The sequence below is a fragment of the Thunnus thynnus genome, chromosome 4, assembly GCF_963924715.1.
Source record: "Thunnus thynnus chromosome 4, fThuThy2.1, whole genome shotgun sequence".
NCBI lineage: Eukaryota > Metazoa > Chordata > Actinopteri > Scombriformes > Scombridae > Thunnus > Thunnus thynnus.
The window spans coordinates 3,533,146-3,556,061 of record NC_089520.1 but is presented as its reverse complement, the minus strand read 5'-3'; the positions used below and the strand labels follow the sequence as shown (position 1 = coordinate 3,556,061).

At 41.7% G+C, this 22,916-nt stretch overlaps 1 protein-coding gene across 1 annotated transcript; it reads right to left on the bottom strand.

Annotated features, from left to right (window-relative positions):
* Positions 1 to 1,334: 1,334 nt before the first annotated feature.
* On the bottom strand, positions 1,335 to 22,733 carry LOC137180914 (DDB1- and CUL4-associated factor 1-like). The gene is made up of 30 exons (XM_067586200.1): positions 22,537 to 22,733; positions 21,372 to 21,544; positions 21,167 to 21,243; positions 20,877 to 20,950; positions 20,544 to 20,657; positions 19,350 to 19,487; positions 17,955 to 18,563; positions 17,710 to 17,811; positions 15,889 to 16,047; positions 14,720 to 14,899; positions 14,501 to 14,610; positions 13,655 to 13,754; positions 13,294 to 13,460; positions 13,036 to 13,160; positions 12,867 to 12,943; positions 11,953 to 12,117; positions 11,666 to 11,821; positions 10,480 to 11,103; positions 8,730 to 9,007; positions 8,418 to 8,616; positions 8,217 to 8,299; positions 8,041 to 8,125; positions 7,553 to 7,786; positions 7,218 to 7,311; positions 6,962 to 7,066; positions 6,600 to 6,673; positions 5,806 to 5,895; positions 5,347 to 5,496; positions 3,786 to 3,906; positions 1,335 to 3,648 (listed from the first exon to the last, which is right to left on the bottom strand). Exons 2-30 carry the CDS (start codon positions 21,536 to 21,538, stop codon positions 3,578 to 3,580), a joined length of 4,728 nt encoding a protein of 1,575 aa, XP_067442301.1. The 5' UTR covers positions 21,539 to 21,544; positions 22,537 to 22,733; the 3' UTR covers positions 1,335 to 3,577.
* Positions 22,734 to 22,916: the final 183 nt, after the last annotated feature.

Sequence of the window (22,916 nt, the reverse complement as noted above, 5' to 3'; positions counted from 1 at the left end):
TTTCTGACCTTTTAAAGACAAAATGCATCATTGATTAATTGAGAAAATGATTGGCAGATTAATCAATAATGATAATAATCGCTAGTGAGGATGACAAATGAAATACCACAATATATCTTCATATACTGTAGATGATGTAGCAACAGTTTGTGGATTAACATTAACTGTGGAGTGAAAATGTGTCCATACAGCGAGATGAGAAGCTGTGGTTCATTTCATTAGTATGGTGCTACAGGCTAAAGCTCAAATAATATCTGATCTTATCACAGTATTGATATTATATTGATAACCTCGCAGCTCTTTCTGTCTCTATAACCAACCTCAGTCTGGCTTCAGGGACGCAGGTTTAAACCTTGTTATTTTCAACAGAGCAGATGTTGCTGACTGGAAACCAGAACAAAACATCTGAGTGAATCTTGTCTGGAAATAACTTCATGGTACCAAAGAAAATAAGAAAGATTGTTATCATCTGCTGTTTGAGAGTGTAAAGAGGCCTCAGTGAGTTTCTTCTTCTTCTTGTGTCTCCATCCCTCCTCACATCACCCTTAAACCAGCAGCAGTTCTCAGTGTTTCAGGTTCTCAGCAGGTCGGTCGTTCCTGCATCTTCATCTTGGAGAAGTTGCCACAGCAGGACTCCTTGTTCTTCTGGTTGATGAAGAGAGTTCTTCATGACTGTTGCAGATGATCAGACTGATGGTGTTGCATTATAGAGAAGAAAACCTCCTATAAACCTTTGCACAGTATGAACATACATACCCACTCACATAAAGAAGCAGCTGCTCAAATATCACAGTTGGAAGCAACACAAGAAGAAGATTTCTGCAGGTTGAAGCTTATTACAACACATCCTATTGGACATCAGGAGGTTGTGGTGTGTATATGAAGAAGTACTTCTGGCTTTTATACTGCTTGTGGATTTCATTTGCCTGTGTGATGAGGGCTTGTTTCAGGTCAGTGTTGTCATGTGTAGAGACAGAGATGCTGTGCAGAATCCTGTCAGTGCAACACTGACCTCTAGTGATGATTCAACTAACTATGCATCAACAGTTAAAGCTTCAGATTTCCCTAAAACCACATGCAGAACATACACAGCGTCCTCATTTGTCATGATTTGTAGTTGAACATTTGCATTCGCTGAGAATTGTGATTTTGTAGAATTTAAATATATTTTCTTAAACTGTGATTTATGACCTGCAACTGTGACTAATAAAAGATTTCAGAAATTTACCCAAATTCATGTGATGGTGAATTATACAAACAGTGTCTTTATCTTAATGTGAAACACTTTGCTCCTGAAGTCGCTGCAGCATCAGTGTTATGAGACAATGCAAGAGTTATAAAGAAGAGAGAAAAGTGGCTTTTATTATTAAAGTAGAACTTATTGACTGAAGCATCGACTGACAGTCTCATTAACTATTTACAACAATGTACACAGATTAATAGACAACACAATCTATGTAAAACTGTAGATTCTATGAATCTGAAAAGCTGCTGTGGCATCAAATACATGTTGTATTTCTGCAGGGGGGAGAGCAACATATCACAACCAAACCTCTGGGATCATTTTAAAATAAAAGTTGTATATTTTAACCCCTGACTTTTTTCATCCAACAGCAGCGATGCTGATTGGTTCACAACCAGAGCAATAATTTAAAAAGAAAAGAAAGAAAAGCTCCTCACAGCTTTGTGAAATCAGCTTTCACAATAATTAAAATCAGCGTAACATTGGCGTTAAAGTTTCAAAAATACTCATATTTCTGCAACAACATGCACTGCAAACCTGCTGAATACTGTTTTACCCGTAATGATGAAACCTGCTGTTTTATCTTTTTGAAGTTTGTTTAAACTGCTGGAAAAATAATCCAACAATCAAATCAAAAGGTAATAATGTCAAAGTCTGACTGTTCGTTAAGAGCTGCTGTAAAATAGACAAACTGTACTGATACAAAAAATATGATTCATATTCCCACCTTGTGTTTCATGACACGTTGCAGCAGCTGATAATGAAAGAAACAAAATATTCATTGACATGAACGTCTGATAATCTGTGACTGATGTTAAATAATCATTTAAAACATGTAGTTTTCATATTGACATCGTTATGAGTTATTACAAGATTTAAGACATTAGTGAAAAAAAAATCACTAAAAGTTGAAAGTTACATTTTTTTTTATCACATTTACTGGGATTTTCTTGTTCGCCAACATTACCAGCTGCTACAAACAGTCATGACTCATGTGTAACACTGACTTTAACACTGATTGCAGAGGGTTTTCTTGTCTCTGTGTTCAGTCAACACACAGTTGTAACTGGCAGGAAAAAAGACCAGTTGGGAGCAGCATCTGCCCAGTGCTGCCAGTTTAAAGATACAGGAGCTGAAACCAGTCATCAAAAACTACAACCTTCCTTCCTTCTGTTTGTCCCGACATGCAAAAAGCTGTTAAACCCTCTAAACTAAAAATAAATTAAATCAAAAACAAGCAAAAATAAATTAAACATCATCATCATCATCATCTCAAAATTACAACCACAACTGAAAACACTGCCACATCTAGCTTTCTCAGAAAAACAAAACAAAAAGTTGAATTTTGTGGGTAAAATATACAAAATGTTCATGGAAATGTGATCCGTTCACTAGTAGCAGAAACCTGCGTTAGTTTAGTGCTCTCAGCCTGCAGACACAGGTGTTTATCTCTATTAAAGGTCAGCATTTGGATTATTTACAACACAGAGGTGTGTTTTTTTATTCTGTACATGACAATATTGAGGTATTTCTAATATTTCTTTGATTCTAGATAACCTCTCTCACACATATTTTGCATTTAACTTCTTTAAATCGGCACAAAACATTCTTTATTTTCTCTGAATGTTAATTAATATTTGATATGAGGATCAAGAAGCTTTTATAGTTGTAGAATGAGTCTCTGTGTTAATGTGAATATTTGGCTTTTAGCTATGAACAAACATTAAACAATAAAACATGTATGGAAGACTGTTGACTGCTGAATGAATCTCTACAGAAGTACAGCGCGGCCTGAGGATACAACTCTCAAGTACAATTTAACATTAAATGTCAAGTTATGGCTCTAAACATTATGAGTTTTATATCGACCCTGAATGATTCCTGTAAAGAAACACCTGATTAACACTAGAAACTGGATTTGTTTCCTTAGTGGCTTTGAGTCTCGATGAATATTAAAAAACTGTGAGTTCAACAGTGAAGCAACACAACATCTTATTCCCAGCACAGCGACATTACGCAGGTAAAACATCATAAATATGTTTTATTCAAAACTTGCACAGATACTCGCTTCTGTGGAGACAAGAAGCAGAGAGACAGGTCAGGAGGAACGCTCTGTTTTCATCGGAGCCTCGCGCTCTTTGTGGAAATATTTATTTATCATCACTGTCGTCTCTCTTAAAGTTTAGAATATATATATAGAGAGAACATCAGCGTGTTCACAGTCAACTTGCCTGATTAAATTAGAAATGATAATTTAAAAAGGGGAAAGAAAAGAAAAGGTCCTTGTTGAGGTTTCACATTGTCAGCGGCAGCAGAGCAGAACGTTTTCTCCGGTCAGGAGAACCATCGGTCACGCAGGGAACGGATGAACTGAGTGTCGTCGTCGTCTGATTGTTCGGGGAAGTCTGCAGACACACACAATATTTCAACTTTGTTTTTTCTAATTCCAGCTTTTTCAAATTGAAAATGTGCATAAAATCTGTTGAATAGAAACACTTCATGCGTCGTGTGTTCAGGCTGATCGACCGACAGCGTTACTCACAATCTAAGACGTCGGATCCGTCGTCAGTTCCTAACGTGTAGTCAGAGTTGTCAGAGTCGTCGTCGTTGTCGTCCTCGTCGTCGTTGCCGTCGTCGCTGTTGCTGCCGAGAAGATCTGCGATCTGGAGGACAAAACACAAACCAGTGAGACGTTACAACACACATCTGGACACGTTACTGCATAGATAATGTTGTTGTTTTTCAGTCGCCTTTTTATCCACATTAATTCAGGCATGAAGGAGACTGGAGCATCATCATCATCATCATCATCATCATCAGTGAGACAGAACAAACCGATTGAAGCTACAACCATAAGATCTGATTCACGTTTTGGTTTGTTCACAATAACTTTTCTTTTACACTGAAACTAAACCTGAAGCACTTTTCTAGATCAGATATCTCATCCTCTCATCCTCGACCTTCATCAACACTGAACACAGAGAAAAACAGTTTTTACCATTTGTGAGTTTTTTTTAACTTGAAAAGTTAAAGTAAAGTTTCCAAAGTCAGTGTGACTGACATCAGTTACTTTCTACTGGAATAAAACAGGAAATTAAATATTAGATATTTTGTAACCCAACTGTCAAAATAATACAATGTCAACATTAAGACACCATGTACACCATATAGTATATAAACACTATGTAAATAGTGTAAATACAGGCTGGCTGGTTTAATAAAATAAACTTTACTGAACCAAAATGACCCAAATTAAGCCAAACTAAAGGAGGAAGTATAATTAAAGAACAAGGTGTGGATATCAGTAGTGTCATTGGTGTTTGGTTTGGGTGTAAGATGTGTGTTTGAGTGTTTTAAGGTGCAAGAAAGTAGAACATATGAAAACTGCAGCAACAGAACTAAAGCAAACCAAAACAGGTGAGTGGAGGAGAGAGCAGAGAGAGTGACGCAGCACCAGTTGCTCCCAGTAGGGTAACGAGCTACTGGTTAATTAGTACTCAGCTCTGTCAGCAGTAATCAGACTTAGTGGCACCTTGCTGTCTGCTGTCACCTGTCGCTATGTTGCTATCTCACTAGGCTATCTGCCTTCATGTACCTGTGTGCATGTCTTATTGTCTTATTGTGCTCAGTGTGGTTTTATTCAATCTACTTTTCTATGAACGTTAATATCTTCATGTATTTATTGTCTTGCATATCTTGTATCATGAGTCTGTGTGTTGCATGTTTTAAGGATGTTTTTATTAATATTATATATGTTCCACATGCTTATAAATGACCTCAGTAACTTTGAGTGACTCTGTAACATCTGTCCAGGAACTACAGATGAAACTCTGACGCATTTACAGCAATGTTTATTAATGTGCACCGTCCCTGTTAAATAAACAAACAAAACAAAACAAAACAAAGCCACGTGTAGCGCAGACAGGTGAACCCCGAGATGACGTCACACAACCAACGACTGATCTCAATCAAAGATCAAATATCATTCTGAATGATTTCTTGCAGTATTGAGGTCGGAGATGTTTAAACAGCGCTGAAACGTCCTGCGCACCACAAACACAACATAAAGAAAAGCTGCAGCTGTGGTTTGTGAAGATGAGTACCTCTTCATCAGTGGGCGAGCGGGCTCTCTCTCCGTTTTCCCCGTCGTCGTTATTGGCCAGTTCCTCTATCAGCGGGTCTGTGTCTATATCATCATCATCATCATCGTCATCTGAGTCGGAGGAATCATCATCATCCTGGTCTTCATCGTCCTGGAAGAGAATAATATACATTAAAAACAAAATCATCTCAGTCTGAAACTCTGCTGAGTCGACATCATCTTGATCAGCTGCATGATTGTTATTTACAGTGAGTTGATTATTTTTACTGTTTTGACTGTTAGTGAAGCTGTTTTGAGGAAGTGTTGGACCTATAAGCATCTTGACATAATGTATATAAGTATACAGTGTTTAATATGCTGCCCACAATTAAGGCCACAATCTAACAAACAAACAAACAAAAAGACCGAAACATAACTGTGTAGATGTCATCAACATCATCTTCAGGTCTGTGTGTCTCACCTGATCGTCATCGTCTCCTTCTTCTGCTAGTTTCTGTCGTCCAACCTCGTACAGACGACACACCGTGTCCAGGCTCACCGTGTCCTGGTTCTACACAGTAAACATGACAAAAAAAACATGAGAATGGTTTCAAACGTGCTTCCTGTCAGACTTCTTTAAAGGTTTAATATCTCCTCATGGTCGTCTGCCTCCGCCAACCAGTCAAGGTGCAGTTTACATCCAGACTCAGATAACAGTTAAAGGAATTTAATAAAATCAACACAGTTTCAAGGTAATCCAGCTACTGGTGATGCACAAACCAGTACATTCTTAATGGTCCCGAGCCTGGATTAATGGGGACGGACGCGTCAGGAAGGGCATCCGATATAAAACCGGCACCAAATCTAATACGCAGATCATAAATCAGATTTTCATACTGGATTGGTCGAGGCCTGGCTTACAGATGGCTGAAACTACGCTACTGTTGGGTGAATGAGGAGGAGGAGGAGAGGAGGAAGGGTAGTTCTAACTAGTAGTAGTTCTAAAACTAGTTCAAACATATCCAGTAAAGGTGGAAGTCCCTTTTGACTAATAATCTATTAAAATGTAGAATACAAGAATTTAAAGTTGAGACTGGAGCTAAAAATAGTTTTGTTCACTTGTAATGATTAAATCGTAACAAGCTGGTGTTGTTGTTATAATCTGTATTCATGTTGCTCCGTTTGACTTCCATGACGGCAGCAGAACACGTGAACCTTTCCGACCACTTACAAGCAAACACTGGTGACATGGAGGTTAAAGGTCAAGCGACGTACCTCGATGACAGCCAGGTAGCAGTCTTTGGTGTCAGTGCACAAGTCGAAGATGTTCCTCTTTACGTCCACGGTGGCTGGAAAAACAAAACCGAGCTCCGAGTTATAAACTGAAGACAAATAACTGGAACATAAAAGCAGCTGAGGCTTGTAGTAAGAAAGGAAAAGGATGGTTGTATTTTATCTTTAAATTACTCTTATAAACAAGTCACATAAAAATACCAAACCAGAAACACTACGTCTAGGAGTAAAGACAGAAACGTAGAAATCTGACACAATAAATAAAAATCAAGGTTCAGTCAGTAAAACATAAATGTACTAAATGATAAACTTTAAGTCTGCAGTAAACAGGAAGTGCAGCCTACATATGGGCTTGTAGTCGGTGGCGTCGAAGGTTCTGAAGGATGAGCCGAAGGGACTCTTCATCTGCTGGTCCATCGCATCATCCTCATCATCGGCTTGCAACATTGCTAGAATGTGTGTGTGTGTGTGTGTGTGTGTGTGTGTGTGTGTGTGTGTGTGGGGACAGAACAGAGGATCATAATGTGCAACGACGGCAGTAATATACTATACTATACTATACAACATGATGTATGAGTATCAGAGACAAACAGCCCGTACCTCCGTACATGATGGTGGCGTTGCTGTTGAAGACCAGTCTGCACTGGTCCAGCGCAGGGACGGTGTGCAGGAGGTGGAAGGTCCTCAGGTCCCACTGACGCTGCTGTCAAGGATGAAAACTGCAGACACCTCTTATTTCCTCTTATAACACATACCAGGGGTTATTTTGTCTTTCTGTCACTCTGTTTTGGTTGTACGGAGTTTCTGCCCTTTAGCTTTACGGGTCGCTGTGTTTGAAAAGGTCGACATGGCTACAAAAACTAAACAGTTACTGAGCTTCTGTATTTATGTCACTTTGGATAATTTTTTTTAAAAAAGCAGCGGTCAGAGGATACGATCTCAGTGTTGATGATGACCTCCAGCCCGTTGGGATGGAAAACGCCGCTGATGTTCATGTTGAACTTGTCGAACTTATGAATGGCGCGCGACGCCCGCACGTCCCACAGCACGCCGTCGTTCATCACCAGGTCGTCTGTGGGGTTGAAGGTGGCGCAGTTCCTCTTGTAGTTGTTGGCCAGACCGGGGTCGTTCAGGGTCAGGGTCTTCTGACCCGTCTGGATGTCGTAGATCTGCAGCAGAGGAGGAGAAATGATAGAAAACAAGAGGAAAATATAGACAAGAATATACAGTTATTGTGTTTCAGGTTTTCTGATCTGCCTGAATGTGAAATATTTAAAAATAAAGGAGAGACAAGACCAAGCAGAACAGTTGGAAGAAGAAGTTTTGCCCACTTGTAAATAGGAATGAATGATGTGATGCAAGAGAAGAATAAACTGGAGTAAAAAGGAAAAAGTGGCGTTTAGCTGTGACATGAATAACCTACATGGGCGACTTGGTCCTTGGTGCCGATGACTCTGTCCTGAGAGAGTTTACTGAACTCAACATAGTGGTCGTCTACAAATGAGTTCCTGAGAAAGAAGAAGAACAAACACTGATCATTAATGACTCATTAAACCAGAAGAGGGAAAGCATGTTAAAGTGTGTGTGTGAGAGTTTTACTTCATGCCAAAGACACCGTCCATAGACCAGAGAGCAGACAAGGGGACGCTCCAAGACGCCGAGGTCAGCAGCAGTTTCCCATCCTGAGAAACACACAGATTTAATTTGCATTACTTACTTTAATGTGATATATAAAACCTTTACATAAAAGAGAAAAGAGTAAAAACATTATCAATCACTCAGATGTTCTCCCAGACGTACTCTGGAGGGTTCGAGGTGCGTGATGGCCGATGTGTGGCAGGGGTAGTTGGCCGTCTCCTCTCCAGAGAAGACGTTGTAGAGTTTGAGGTGACCCGAGCAGGTTCCCAACATCAGGAAACGCTCGCGGGCTGAGAAGGCACAACAGGTGAAACCGCTCTCGTCTCCGTCGCCCTCGTGGAAGACGGACATCGGTCGAAACCTGGAGCATAAAGGCGGGGGGAGACAAATGATAAACGGGACGACGTCTAGTTCAGGTTTTACAGAAGTCTGTGTTGTATTTGGTGGTTTGCGGAGGTGGAGTGTGTTCATTACCTGCTAAATATCAGATGTCTATCCAGACACCCTCTGTCCACACCTTCATATTTCGGGTACAGCACCCTGCTCCCCAGTCGGGCGGTGAAGTTGGGTGACGCCTGTCTCCTCTGCTTGGGCTCGGGGCAGCGGTGGGGGGTGAAGAGCGAGAAGGGGGGGCAGGTGGTGACGGGGTTGGGGCAGCGGGCGTGTTGTTCCCTCAGGTACTCGGTGATGATGCTGTCGAGGGTCGGGGGGGAAGGCAGGTGGCGCTCCAGCTGCTTCTTCATGGCTGGAGTCTGATGGAGAGAGGAAATGAATCAACAGTTGAGCCCCAGTTTCAAATAACGATGACGACTGTATCGAGGGTGGGGAGGGGGTGGGGAGTCTAAATGAAGGTAACACATCTGTATTCAGGAAAGCATCGCAACCACTAACAGCACATGTGAGAGAGGAAGCAGGAGGAGAGAAACTGATAATCATGTTTATTTAGACATCATGTAAAATTAAAGTGAAATTTGGGCAAAGTCACAACTAATCTGTCATAGTGCATAACGATCAATATCAGTGACAGACTGAGGTCGTTTATTCTCTGTCGGCCAGTCCAGTTTGTTTGTGGCTGACAGCGAAGAAACGTGTCATGAAACTATGAGAGAGAGAGAGAGAGAGAGAGAGAGAGAGAGAGAGAGAGAGAGAGAGAGAGAGAGAGAGAGAGAGAGAGAGAGAGAGAGAGAGAGAGAGAGAGAGAGAGAGAGAGAGAGACAGAGAGAGAGAGAGAGACAGAGAGAGAAACAGAGACAGAGAGAGAGAGGGCTAATAATTAATGTTAATTCATCAATAATTCATTTGTTGTAAGTTTATATCTTATGTTACTCTTACCTACATTCCATAGCCCCTATTGTTCTCCATGCTCTCTTGTATTGTTTTTTATATACATATATATAGTTTATTTATTTATTTGTCTGCTATGATTGTGTAGTTTGTATAAATATGCTTTAGCAATGTTGTATTGTATGCAGCCAATAAAGAGAGACAGAGAGAGAGAGAGAGAGACAGAGACAGAGAGAGAGAGAAAGAGACCTTACTTTAATGCATCCTGGTTGTTGAGAACCAGAGAGCCAGAGCACTAACGTACTTATTTCGCTGCAAACAAAATAAAACATTGTACTAAATATAACAGGGAACCATGAAAAAGGGGAAAACTGAAATGCAGTAAATATTTCTTGATGTGTAGATATCAAATCTAAATTGCTTTACAAATCATAAATAAACGACGACTTAAAGCAAAGTGAGCACTTTGCAGAAATATCACAGTTCATAACAAAATATAACTGTTGGATTGGATGATGTTTAACATCAGAGGGCTGAGATCAGAGCTGCTGCTGAAACAAAATGATGAAACGTAAAAATACTGTTAAAGTTTAATACAAAACAAGTAATGACTTATTTGAATTATATTGTTTAGTATTTATAATTAAGTACAGGAATTATATTTATATATGAAGGGGGAACCACAGGAGTAAAGTGGAGTTACTGGGTTTGCTGCTGGGTAGCGAACAGCCTATAACTGGTGAAACTAAAACTGACTGAAAGGGTGAAGATTTGTCACTGGGTTCCCTCATATTATGATGTTATAAATTACAATCTGTAAAAGTGAAACAGGTGTGATTAATAGTGAACATAAATGTATCTTCAAAACTACAATCAGCTGGTAAAAAGCTTCAGTGAGATTAAAAACAATCAAACAAAGGAAACTAAACGCATCACTGACCTGAATAAAAGCTCCGTGATCAGACTTCTGCTTCAGTGCGCGCAGTTTTTTTCCCGTGCTGCAACCGGCCATCGGACGTTCCCGCGTGAACAAAATGCGGCCGACCAGAGGGGAGCCCTGACCGTGAGGCACCGGGTGAGGAGTGGAGAGGGCTGACGAAGAGGAGCACGAAGGGTGAGGAAGGACCGGGGAGCGAGAAGAAGAAGGGGAGGCCGTTGCGGAAACCGAGGACACCGGCGAGGATCCCAGATGGCCGGCGATACGAGCCGCGATCCCGCCGGCTAACCGGCAAGTCCTGGGAATCAGTGAGGAGGAGGAGGCAGGGGTGACGCAGGATGAAGAGTTCTGACAGGGGATGGCTAAATTGGCCTCTTTGATGAGCGTGTTGGCCGTGTCGTGGAGCCCTTTGGCCACCAGGTGGTTTCTGATCAGCATGAGGAGTTCCTTCTCAGAGAAGGTGATGCGTGATTGGGCGACCACGTTGGCCCTCTGCAGGCGAGCCAATGACACGTCGGTACCCATGAGGAGAGGCTTGCCGGACACCCGCTCGGTCAGCTCCGCGGCATAACGGCAGAAACGGACGTGCTCGCTCCGTTTGTCCTGCAGCACCGGCTCCTTCATCAGCTGGAGAGGAAGACAGAGAAGAAGATTATTTTAACTGTCGGTGTGGTTTAAATGGTTTCAACATATGAACACGGCTGCATAATCCTCTAACTTCATATTATAAAACATACAGAACATCTTTAATCTGCAAAACCTCAAAATGCCAAATAAACACAGTGATAGATGATCAATTCATGAGTCAGATTACTTTATACTTTACAGTCAACACTGGTCCCAGCAGGCCGAAAACACCCAAACTGATGATTCATGTCCAATATCAATATACACTAAACTGTATGAATATCAAAATGTTCTATGTGCAATAATGTGAATTCAACCGTTCAGTCTGTCAACTAATTATATTTTTCTTTCTTTACTGCTTATTTCTCATATCTTGCTTTTTAATTGATGCTTCTTGTTATTGTTCCTTCCTGTTTGCTGCTGTAACACTGTAAATGTCTCCACTGAGGGAATAATAAAGGATCTTATTCTATTTTCTTTCTCTTTTTTATTCTGAATTTTGCCTTTTACTTTGTCAGAGAATCTTTGACAGTTTGTTGAAAGTCGTGTCTTCTGTGCTCACCTGTTGAATGTGTCCGCTGGTGAAGAGCGGCAGCTTGCTGATGATTTGTCTGATCGCTGTGCTGCGAGAGAGTCCGACCAGAGCTTTGCAGGTCAGCGCACGGATCAGGTCTGCGTCTGTGATGGGCATCTTCACTGACAGCAGCGACAGGAGCACCTGGTGGGAGACGAAATATACGGAAATATGATCCATGATCCACGGCACTGAGGAACTTTCTCCTGTTTTTAATATTTCATAAGGACTCTGAATGGTATTTTATTTGTCGTTTACTGTCGTTTCATTCGTACCTTTATTCCGTTGTTGTTCTGCACCACCTGCCACATGTGGGCCAGCACCCTGTTGTGGGGGGCGGGGGGCTGCTGGGGGTGGAGGGACGGCCTGAGGGGGGCCACGGCGAAAGCACCCACAGTGTTCAGGCTCTGGTCTGGAGCACACACACAGTTTATTATCACCTGGGGAGGGACAGAGGAGAAGATCAGCGTTAAGTCTCTCTAGTTTTATTTGAATTAATGGGAATATTGAGATTATTATTAGATTCAAGTGAAACCATCAAGTGTTCTTGTGGACGCTGTTTACAACATAGAAAATAAAGAATCTTTTTCACTTGTATTAATGCATCACAGATAATCTCACAGTTCATAATACGACATAATGAATGTCATTAGATTTGCAGATATTTGGACACATTTAAAAGTTTGATCTGATGATGGCGTTTGATGAATCATCAAAATTATTACAGTTAATTCATTAAAGAGAGAAACATGAATGTCTGCACCATATTTCATGATTATCCATCCAAAAGTTGATGAGACGTGAGTACGTTTTGTTTTAACGGTTTTAAGCCTGTTTTTTGCTAGCGAAAATTAGCATTAGCATTATTACTGTTGACCATAGATTGTAAATGCACCGTGCTAACCAAGCTAGCAGCTAGCGCTATGGTCAGCTCCACCCTCTCGTCCAAATATGGTCACTTCTGGCTCCGAAAAATCAAACATGGCGACGGCCAAATCCAAGATGGCGACGGTCAAATCGCTACACTCGAGGCTTCAAAACAGCAGTTCGCAAACCAACGGGTGATGTCACGGTGACTACGTCCATATTTTATACAGTCTATGGGCAAACTCCATCCAATAGTTGTTAATATATTTCAATCTGGACCAGTGTTGGACCATCCTGTCGTTAACTAAAGGCAGCTTCTTACTTGTAGTGCAGACTTCTGGATCTCAGCGTCATTGACAAACACTTCGCCCTCTGCAACACCCAGGATGATGCTCATACCTGCCGCAGAGACACGAGACACAGTGATGCACGTCCAAAACTTTTCACTGAAGCAGAATTGAGTTAAGTGAAAACCGAGGAGTTCTACTCACCCACGGTGGAAACAGCCGACCTGGTTTCATCGAGAACTTCCACAGTGTCCGCCAGTACCAACTGGACTTTAGGAACCACCGTCAGGATGGCCAGGATGTCCAGAGCGTAACGCACCGTGTCACTCCTGGACAGACAAATATGACTTATCAATGCTGTAAATGAGTCAATACATCCTCACACAGAGGAAGAAAACAAAGTGAATGCTGTGATATTTTCATGAAGTGAGCGTAGAAACACGTCTGCATTCATCACTTTACCTGCCGTAGTAGGTCCTCCAGTCACAGGCCGTAGATATGAGCTGCAGCATTAAATGAACACAGGACAACTTGCAGAAAACCTCCACTGGTTCCCAGTGCAGCTGAGGTCCACACTCGATGAGAAACTCCATCATCTCGACCACCTGATCTCTGGTGTACGTATACGCCTGGAAACAGGAAACACACATACTGATATAGATCAAAGCGGTCGTTCTGGTTTTCATTTTAAATTTTAGGTACAATTTTAAGACATTATTGGTAACTTTAACATCAAAGACTCTGCGTCCATACTGAGCAGAGAAAACAGGTATTTCAAACAACACTGTGCAAGAAGAAGGATGATAAAAACAACAGTAAATACCTTGTAAAAGGGCTGCTGGGGAACAATGTGTCCTCCCTCTGACGTCTGCAGAGACTGTTTGACCTGTTCAGCCTTCACAGCCAGATGAGCCTCAAAGTATCTACAAAGTCAAACAACCGTAGAAGTTTAATAAGTAGATGTAAGTTTACACGAGGAAAACTCAAGTGTTCAAGATGTCAGAAATCCCATAAACTTTACTTTTTTTGACAATTCAAACTAAATTTAAGACTTATAATGCTACATTTCAACCTGCATTAAAATTTATTTTGGCCACCACAAGTAGCGTCACCGACATCATCGGCTTTTAAGTTGATATGCTGAACTTTTTTTAGCAAACAGTTGTTTATTTCCACATCCAGCAGCAACATTATCATTCATTAGGAGTTGTGTTTCTGAATGTAAGTCCAATATTCACTCTCTTTTAGCTTCTGTTTTTGCTCTCTACCAACTCCTGAGGGAAATATCTGGCTCTTTAGCTGCTAAATGCTCCACTATGCTCACCAGCTAGTCTACAGCTAACTGTGTCTGTCTGCAGGTAGTGAACAGCGGCTTTTTACAGCTTTCTCTCTGAAAACGACGCTATGAGACGCTGAGAGTGAACCAGAACAGTAAAGTTGCAGCTGGACAGATAAACAACGAGCTGAAACTCACTATAAAGCTCCGTAAAGCTGAGAGGAGCTGCAGAGTCACTGTAGGTTCATCACTACGAGTCACAACCAACACATTACACACTGACACATCAAAAGTAACAAAACAAAAGAATGTAAATAAAGAGTGTGAGTTTGATATTTGGTGTTTTTGCCTCAGTGATGTACTAAACTTCGATCTATTCATCCGTCTCAGTACCTGCGCAGGGCCATGCAGGTGTGTTTGGCCGTCTGTCGGCTGGAGAAGACCTGGTCATCGCTCATTATGGACACCTCATTCTCCGTTTTAAGAATCTCTAACGTACTGATCTACAGGGGAGAGAAGGAGACTCATTAATACACCGTGGTTTCTTAACAACAACATATTCCTGCTTGAAGTAATATTAAAGTCATATAAGGCGTGATATTCGGCGCTGACCAGGTTGATCAGCCTGCGCATGCCGTCCTGGTGGTCAAAGAGCTGCAGCACCGCCCTGAAGGAGAAGGAGATGGAGAAAAACATGGTGGCGTGACAGACGCCCGACGCGTGGGACGACTCCAGCAGCCACAGAGCGTAGGACACCATGTCGGACAGCACGCCGTCTGAGAGCGTGCACACCTACACGCACACACACACACACACACACACACACACACACACACACACACAAGAGAGAGATAAAGAAAGAAAAACAGCCTGAGTTACTTATTCCAGCCTCTCTGTTCTACTTCTGTCTGTTTCACATCAGACTGAAAGTTTACTGGAAATAAAATTAGCAGAGAGAAGAAGTGGCCTATAAAACCCAATATTTCACTATCTCTGTATAATAAAGACATTTTGCGTAAATCTACAAGTTTTCATTTTAGTGATATGAATTGAAGAAAATCAATAGATAATATTTGTAAATGTTATTTTTTTGTATTTTTACTTGATAAACAGCAAAAATGGCTCATTATCATAATCATAGTTGATTTATTTTGTCTTTTAATTGATTAGTTTTTGAGGTTTCCAGGTGCATCTGCTGAGGTTATGGCTGTGCAAAATCTGATATGTTGCCTCAAGTGATGTCACTTGAGTCAGAAGCGAGGTTATCAGACCTCTGTGAGGCTACCTTAGCTGCTAATAGCATAACATACCCAAATCTGGCATTGTGGGTAATGTAGGCGCCAGGTTTTTGACAAGGAAGAAGAAAGAATGGAATAAAAAACAGAATATTTCTGGTTCTGGTTTTTATCTTTTTTTCTCCTGTTGGACTACTCTACTCTGCACTGTAACTTTTATTCTCTTGTTTTATCTGTTTTTTTTATTTTTATTTCCAAATTTAACACTTTTTAATTGTTTTTATATGTCTTTTTACTTGTGTTGCTTTTATATTCTGTTTTGATGCCTTTTATGCTTTATGTAAAGCACTTTGAGTTGCCTTGTTGTTGAAATGTGCTACACAAATAAACTTGCCTTACTCTTAACAAACCTTTAGCCAGAAACTACAATCTCACCCTAAACTAACGTAACTAACTAACATTAGGAGCAAAAATTAATGTGCAAATTCATCTTTGTGTGAAGGTCTATGACTCAAACCGGTTGTGTGTTTGTGTATGTTAACGTACTCTCTCCATAGCGTCTTGGTTGTACGCCAGATAGTACAAGCAGAGTGAAACTCCGGTTGCCGCCATAGAAGGTCTCGGGATCTCCAGGAGTTTCTGGACTCCTCCGTGAGCGATGAACTCCGCTGCAAACTTCTTATGGAGGAGAAGTGAGGCCAGATACTGAAGAAGAAGAAGAAGAGATGGAAACAAATTTAATGTTCAGTCCTCAATCCATTAAAGGTGGAGTCAGTGATTCTAATTAAATACACTTTTTGTCAAATGACGGTTCGCTCGCTGTCTGTTCTGTGTGAGGACATGACAGTCTCCCGTCTCCAGCACCCGTTGAATGGTGGGAGGACTGGTGAACTGGAGAGAGAGCTGCCGTGGCCGGTTCACAAAGGAAGTGTTTTCTCCGAGCAGCAACCTCCGGGGCTGTAAAATGAAGCCAAAAACTGCAGTTCCTTGAATGGCCACTTGAGGCTCCAAAAGCGAGTCAATCCCATAGACCCCCATGTTAAAATGTCCAACTTTACAGCAGAAATAAACATGTTTACAGTTTTGGTCTCTTTAACTAATTTCCTCTTTCATGACAACTGTACGAGGGGTGAATTTTTTTATAATTCACTTGTTTAAATATTATTAAGCCGTAAAGTTCTGCATAATGAAGGACATGGCTGCTTTGAGTGACAGGTCCGCCAGCCGCTAGGTGGCTTGTTTCAGCCATTCGGCCCGCCTCTTTGCCCATTTTTGATTGGCTGGGAGTTAGACAGCATCACGCACTGCCAAGATGGCGACGGCCTGAGCGGCTCACTTTGAGCTTCAAAACCGCTCTTCAGAAACCAACGAAAGGGTGACGTCATGGTAACTACATCCATATTTTTATACAGACTATGGTTTTCTAACAGAACAGCTTTCATTTTATTAAATGTATTGATACAAACTGAATCCGGTCTTTGTTTTGGTGTTTAGTTCAAATATCAACAATCTTTCTCCAGAACGACTGACTCGACCTTTAAGAGAACAGATGTGGCTGCATTTTAACTTCTCACAACAGAATCCTGACTGTGTTCCTACATCAGTTCCTACATCATCTCAATAGGGTTTGTTTTCATCACTGTTTGTGGTGTTTCAGTTGTGCAAAAGTTGGTAAATTTAGCACAGCCCCACCCACACAGGCTCAGATTATCCTTCACTCACAGACACGTTTCTGCTGCGGGGAGGAGCGCGACGTCTGAATGAGATAAAAGCCTGCCTGACTTCAACCAGCAGTCAGTATATGTTGGACTGTATAACTATACAGTGTATATATAAATGTATTCACATATATAATTCAAGAAGTTAACAACTGATTATAACTTTGACATTTAGAGCTTAGACTTAGTTATTGTCTGATGTTCGTCTACGTCTTGAAACAGACCAATAAACACAGGAGACATAAGAAGTTAAAATCCTGCGTTTTGAAGTTCAGTGATGGAGAAACAGTCTGGAAACATAAAAGCTTTTCTCCATTTGTGTGTTCATGTCTCAAACATACTTTTTTTTTTTTTTTGCTGAAAAATGACCAAAAACGCTTCAATACTTAACAGCTCTGAAGCTGCCGATGAACCAACCAGGTGGCAACTTACAATCTGATTCTATGACTGACCAGAGAGCTGACTGCTTATTGGCTGATGTCTCTTTTATGAGTTTGAGTTTTGATCTTATATTCAACGTTCACTAAGCCAGCAGATTGAATGACGGCTGACTTGTTCAGGACTGGCCGCCAGTAGTCAACAGATAAAACAAAGTCTGTTGCTTTCACATGTTGTTTGTTTGGCTCTTTTAGGCCGACAGAAGTCTTACCAGCAGAGCATCAAAGGTGAGCTGGACGTCCTTGGTCAGCCGGAGGTCAATGTAGTTCATCAACAACGCCCGAGTGTCCAGCTGCATGAAGACGGCGAGCAACTGCACAGCAGAGCAAAAGAAAGATTTAGACATCATTCATCATCCTGACAGCCCTCTGCAGCCTGAGAGGAGAGCGTCTCTATAAGACTTAGATCATCGACGCGGCTCTATGGATACGATGTGTAGCGGACGGTTCGTCTCACCTCCTGGTAATCGCCCAGCGGCGTCAGATACTTCAGGATGAGCCTCTGCTCCATGGCCGGGCTCAGCGGTAACAGGCGGTAGTCGGAGCCGATCACCATGGAGCTCATCTCGGACCAGGAGGTGCTGTTGGCCTGCTGGTCGGTGACGTCGCTCCTCTCCACCTCCTCCTCGCTCCTGGAGGAGGAGGTGAAGTTTAGCTTCTGCTTAGCCTTCCTCCCGTTCTCCTTCACCGCCTGTCTCTTCCCTCCTCTTCCTCCCTGCCTGTCTTCCGTCTCCCTGGAGGCGATGTCTGGGCTCGCCTGGTAAACAAAGTCTGGGATCAGTCGGGTCGAGCTGCTGCTGCTGCAGCCGCCGTTTTTCTGGGCCGAACCGAGCAGCGACGAAGGTTTGAAACCGGCCTTTAACACCTTCCTGCTACTCTCTCCGTCTCTCTCTCTTCTTCCTTCCTCCTCTTCCACGTCTTCCTCCGTCCTGTCCTGCTGGTCCGTCGAGGTGTTTGAGGTTCGGGTGCCTTCAACCTGAGAGTCCTGAGGTAGATTCTGGAGGTTCTCTGCTCTCTTGAGTCCTTCAGACTGCAGCTCACAGAGTCGCTGAATCATGATGGGAACCTGGATATTCACAGGAAACAAAGAGCTATTAAGCTTAATACGCTAACAGTCACACATTCTTCCAGAAACATTTTTGGTTCCTCCATATGGGACAAATTATCAGAAAATATGATATCATACAGTATGTACATTACCTCCTGTATTTGCACTTCCTGTTACTTTTCATTAACAGATTCCATTTAGACACATGTCTGTCTTTACTGTATTACACACCTGCTTGCTGTGTTTTGTTAATTTTGCAACCATTTATAGTTCGTTCTGTACATAATTAAAGAAATGTATGATCTGTTTCAAAACATGGACGTTATTATTACTCTTTTGTCTTTATATTTTCACATTTTTCTAGACATGCAACAAACCGTGCCAGGGCAGAAACTAATGTTGAAAACACAAAATCAACTTGATTTAAATCAACATCTCTGAACATCTCTACTGAAATATCAACAGAAGAAAATATATTTTATTTCTGTTTCTTTGTGGCTTTGAAATGCTAACAGATTTTAACAGTTCCATAGTGCAGTTATGGAGACGTGTTCGTGCCGATGCTTCGTTGCTACGTTAACATCCTCCGTGACAATGTCCAGTTGTTCAGTAAATATGAGTATTTGGTGTTAAATTTTTTTTAGACACCAGAAGAAGCTGAAAAAACTGAAATATAAACGTGAGAAAAAAGGTGCGACTGCACGTTGAATCACTGGATGCTTGTATGTACAGTCAAAAGGTTTGGACACTTTCTCGCTCATCTGAACTACACTATACTCATCTATACGTGTGTGTGAGACCCACCAGCTGAGCGTTCTCCTCTCGGTAGCTGGCTGCCACTTCCTGGTTGCTCATGGCTCTGGCCAGCAGGCCTGTGGCGTAGACGCACAGCGGTCGCTCTGCTTCACGAGCCCAGGTGAACAACATCTCCACCAGACCTTCCTGTCACACACACACACACACACATACACACAAACATACACACACACATACACACACACACACACACACACACAGAGAGAGAGAACACACCTGACTCACTCACAGGTAATCACAGTAAAGAAGCAGCTCAACAGCCACCTCTACATGAAAACACACTTACTTATTGTTTTGTTATTGTTTACTTGTCTGGGAGGTAATATCTTTGGTTTAGGAAGTTAAAATTGATTTCCTATAACTGCAGAGCTGCTTAATAAATCACTGTTAATGTGATGAATTATTCTTCTGTTTCTTGTAGTAATATTGTTCATCATCATCCATCATGGTTCCAACATCCATGTCTGCTTTTATCTGCATATAAACACACATCTGTAGTTCATAAAAGTGGGAACAGATGCTCTTTGTCTGAACTTCTATCCTTTGTCTTTTTAAATGTTAATATAGTTGATCTGACAGTACAGTTTACTGTCATCAACGTGCACTTTTACTAATCCTTTCTGACAAATGTTCAGATCATAAAATAACGATTTTATCTGCATCTCAGCAGCTTGATGGTGACTGCTGGTTCAGACAGTAAAAAATGTAAATAGGAACTGTATGATGAATTTTAAAGCAGTAGATGTGACCACAGAGAGCAGGAGGGAACAGAGTGGAAGGTGAACTGGGTGTCTCCTTCTCGTTTTGCTGCGGGTGAACGTAGAATAAGTCAGAAACAAATTAAAGGAACAGTGTGCAGGATTTAGTGTCAGGCTCTGTGGATGGAGATATAAAAGGCTCTTTCTAAGGTAACAAAACACAATTTTCACTTTAATTTCAGGTGATTATACACTAATGAAAACACACTTATGAACATTATATTCCATTTCTGCCAAGTCTGTTCCACTAGATGCCACTAAACTCTACACACTGCACCTTTAAATACATACTTAAAAATGTATTTTAAGTTGATTGCCGATAAATACGGGCGTTTATATACATTCATAAGCGAATTTCAGACACACAAGCTGCTAAAATAGAGATAGCTCCAGACGTAGAGTAGCTAGAATGATCTTTTTCTACCTTCTCTTGGAAGATGACGGCGGTCTCCAGGCCCGGCATGATGTTCTGAAGCAGACGACAGGCAGCCGTGTTGAGACTCAGCTCTCTGCTGGTCATTATATACGTGTCCAACAGCTGCAAAACATACACACACAAAAATAACTAATTAAAGCTGTAGCAATTTAAACGTCTGTTATTTACATACATAAACGCAAAAAACAGAGAAAAAATAATAAAATAATTTCATTTTCAAAATCTGTATCCAGTCTGAAGAAACTCATCCATCACACTTTGATGTTCATGAACACAGCTTCCATAAATCTCATGACTCAGTAAAGAATCAGCAGCTCTCACCGCGTTAGTGAAGTCGTCGTTCCTGAAGAGCATCCTCAGGATCTGTCCCAGCATGCAGTCTGGCTCCGCCCGTCCTGCAACATCATACGAGTGTCAATAACTCAACAAGCTTCAGTTCAGCTCACAAAACCCTGACTGGAACATTTACACAGTGAAACGCTGAAAATCACATCAGCTGCTGAATTAGGAACACAAACGTTGTTCTTCTGAAAGCTTTTGGATTTTCAGAGTTATTTAAAAAAAAGAAGAAGAACAAAAGAATGTTTATGGAAGTGAAAACTGATGAAAACCTGGATGACGATCATCAAAGGGGTCAGGATCTGCTTTGTGATACTCTCCTGTCTCCCGTTCAATCAGCTCAGATATTCTGCAGAAAACAGACATCAGACACAATCATGAGGACACACATTAAGGTCCGTCTGCGTCTCATCCAATAAACATTATACATTAAAATCACAGTTATTCAAAAAAACAAAAAAACAAATCTCTATTTACTTGGTGAGGATGGAGACCAGCTCCTCTGTGGTGCCCTGCTGTGCTTCTTCCCATTCGTCTAGCAGCTTGGCCAGTTCCGCCTTAGCGTCCACCGCCATGGCAACGGCCATGGCAGCCGACACGGCGGCCGACAGGGCGGACGACACTACTTCTTCAGGGACAGACATCCTTACCTGGAAGACAGAAGAGGAGGAGAGGAGAGTGATGAAGAGCCAATCACACATCTGCTTTGCTTGTTGTGTAATTATTCTGTTTTTTTGTGTTTTAATCAGTCTTGCCTGACTTGAATAACCCTGTTTCCCTTTAGAGGACCATGATGGAAATAAGCTTTATTGTGTTTTTATCCTCCATAATTTCATTGCATTGCTTTTGTTCTTTATTAGGATCCCAGTTAGCACCAGTACAAGCATCGGTTATTCTTCCTGGGATCCACCACACATACAGTCATACACACTATATCCACATAAACTAAATAATAATAATGATAATAATAAATTGAATTTGTACTGCATTTTTCATTTGCAGTGAACCTGGAAGTGCTGCAGCGTTCAACATAATAACATAAAGAAAATAAAGAGTGAAGCTGAAAAAGCCAAATCAATCACAATTCCTCAAGTATTCACAGCAAACTTGATTTATTTTGTCCATTTTTTCCCTTCATACAAATAAATAATCATTCTTAATAACCGTAAATCCTTGTCTGATGACTTCCTTGAATTATATATTTTTCCATGCTGCGCTTTCACACATGTGGCTGCAGTCTATCTGTCTGTCTGTCTCTCTCTCTCTTTCTATCTATCTGTCTTTCTCTTTTTCTATCCCAGGAGAAGCAGCCTTTTGTGGGGCTGAGTTACAGTCTACGACCCCCCCCCCCCCCCCACCCCCCAACAGGTGTCCTCCGGTCCGGGCAGCTCAGAGGACACAGTCCGCTCTGTGAGCAGCTAACGCGGTAACAAGCGGGTCAGTTAGCACCCTGAGCTAACCTGCCCGGATCTACGCAGCTTCTCCGCTATAAAAACCACACATTTCCCCTGTTTGTGTTTAATATCGCGGTGAGTCGAGGCTGTAACGGTGAACCGGTCCGTGTAGCGGAGCCTCATGTCAGACACGAACCGCTCAGCTAGCAGGTTGACTCGCAGTTTTCTCTTGTTTCTTACTGACTCACCTGAAGATAAACGTCCTCCGCGCGCCGCTGCTGCTCACTTTAACTCGTCGCTTTCAGAAACTCTTCTTAAATTGTCCGTAAAGGTTCCGGTGAAACGACGCTGACATTAAATGTTTAGGGGGGGGGGGAGAAAAAGTTTCACGTTTATTTTCAAACTTCTCCCGGCGACCGCACGCTACGTCACCGAACGACAGGCGACGTTAGATGACGACACGCGGAGAGCCTCCTACAGGGACTTGTAGTCACAGTCATATGCTTGTAGTTCTTAACTATTTTGTATTTCCTGTTACAAGACTTGATTATAGTTTTAGTTCACAATGGTTAACAGTTAGACTTTATGATAAATAAAGTTTCAGTTAAAAACCGTTTACATCAACTTT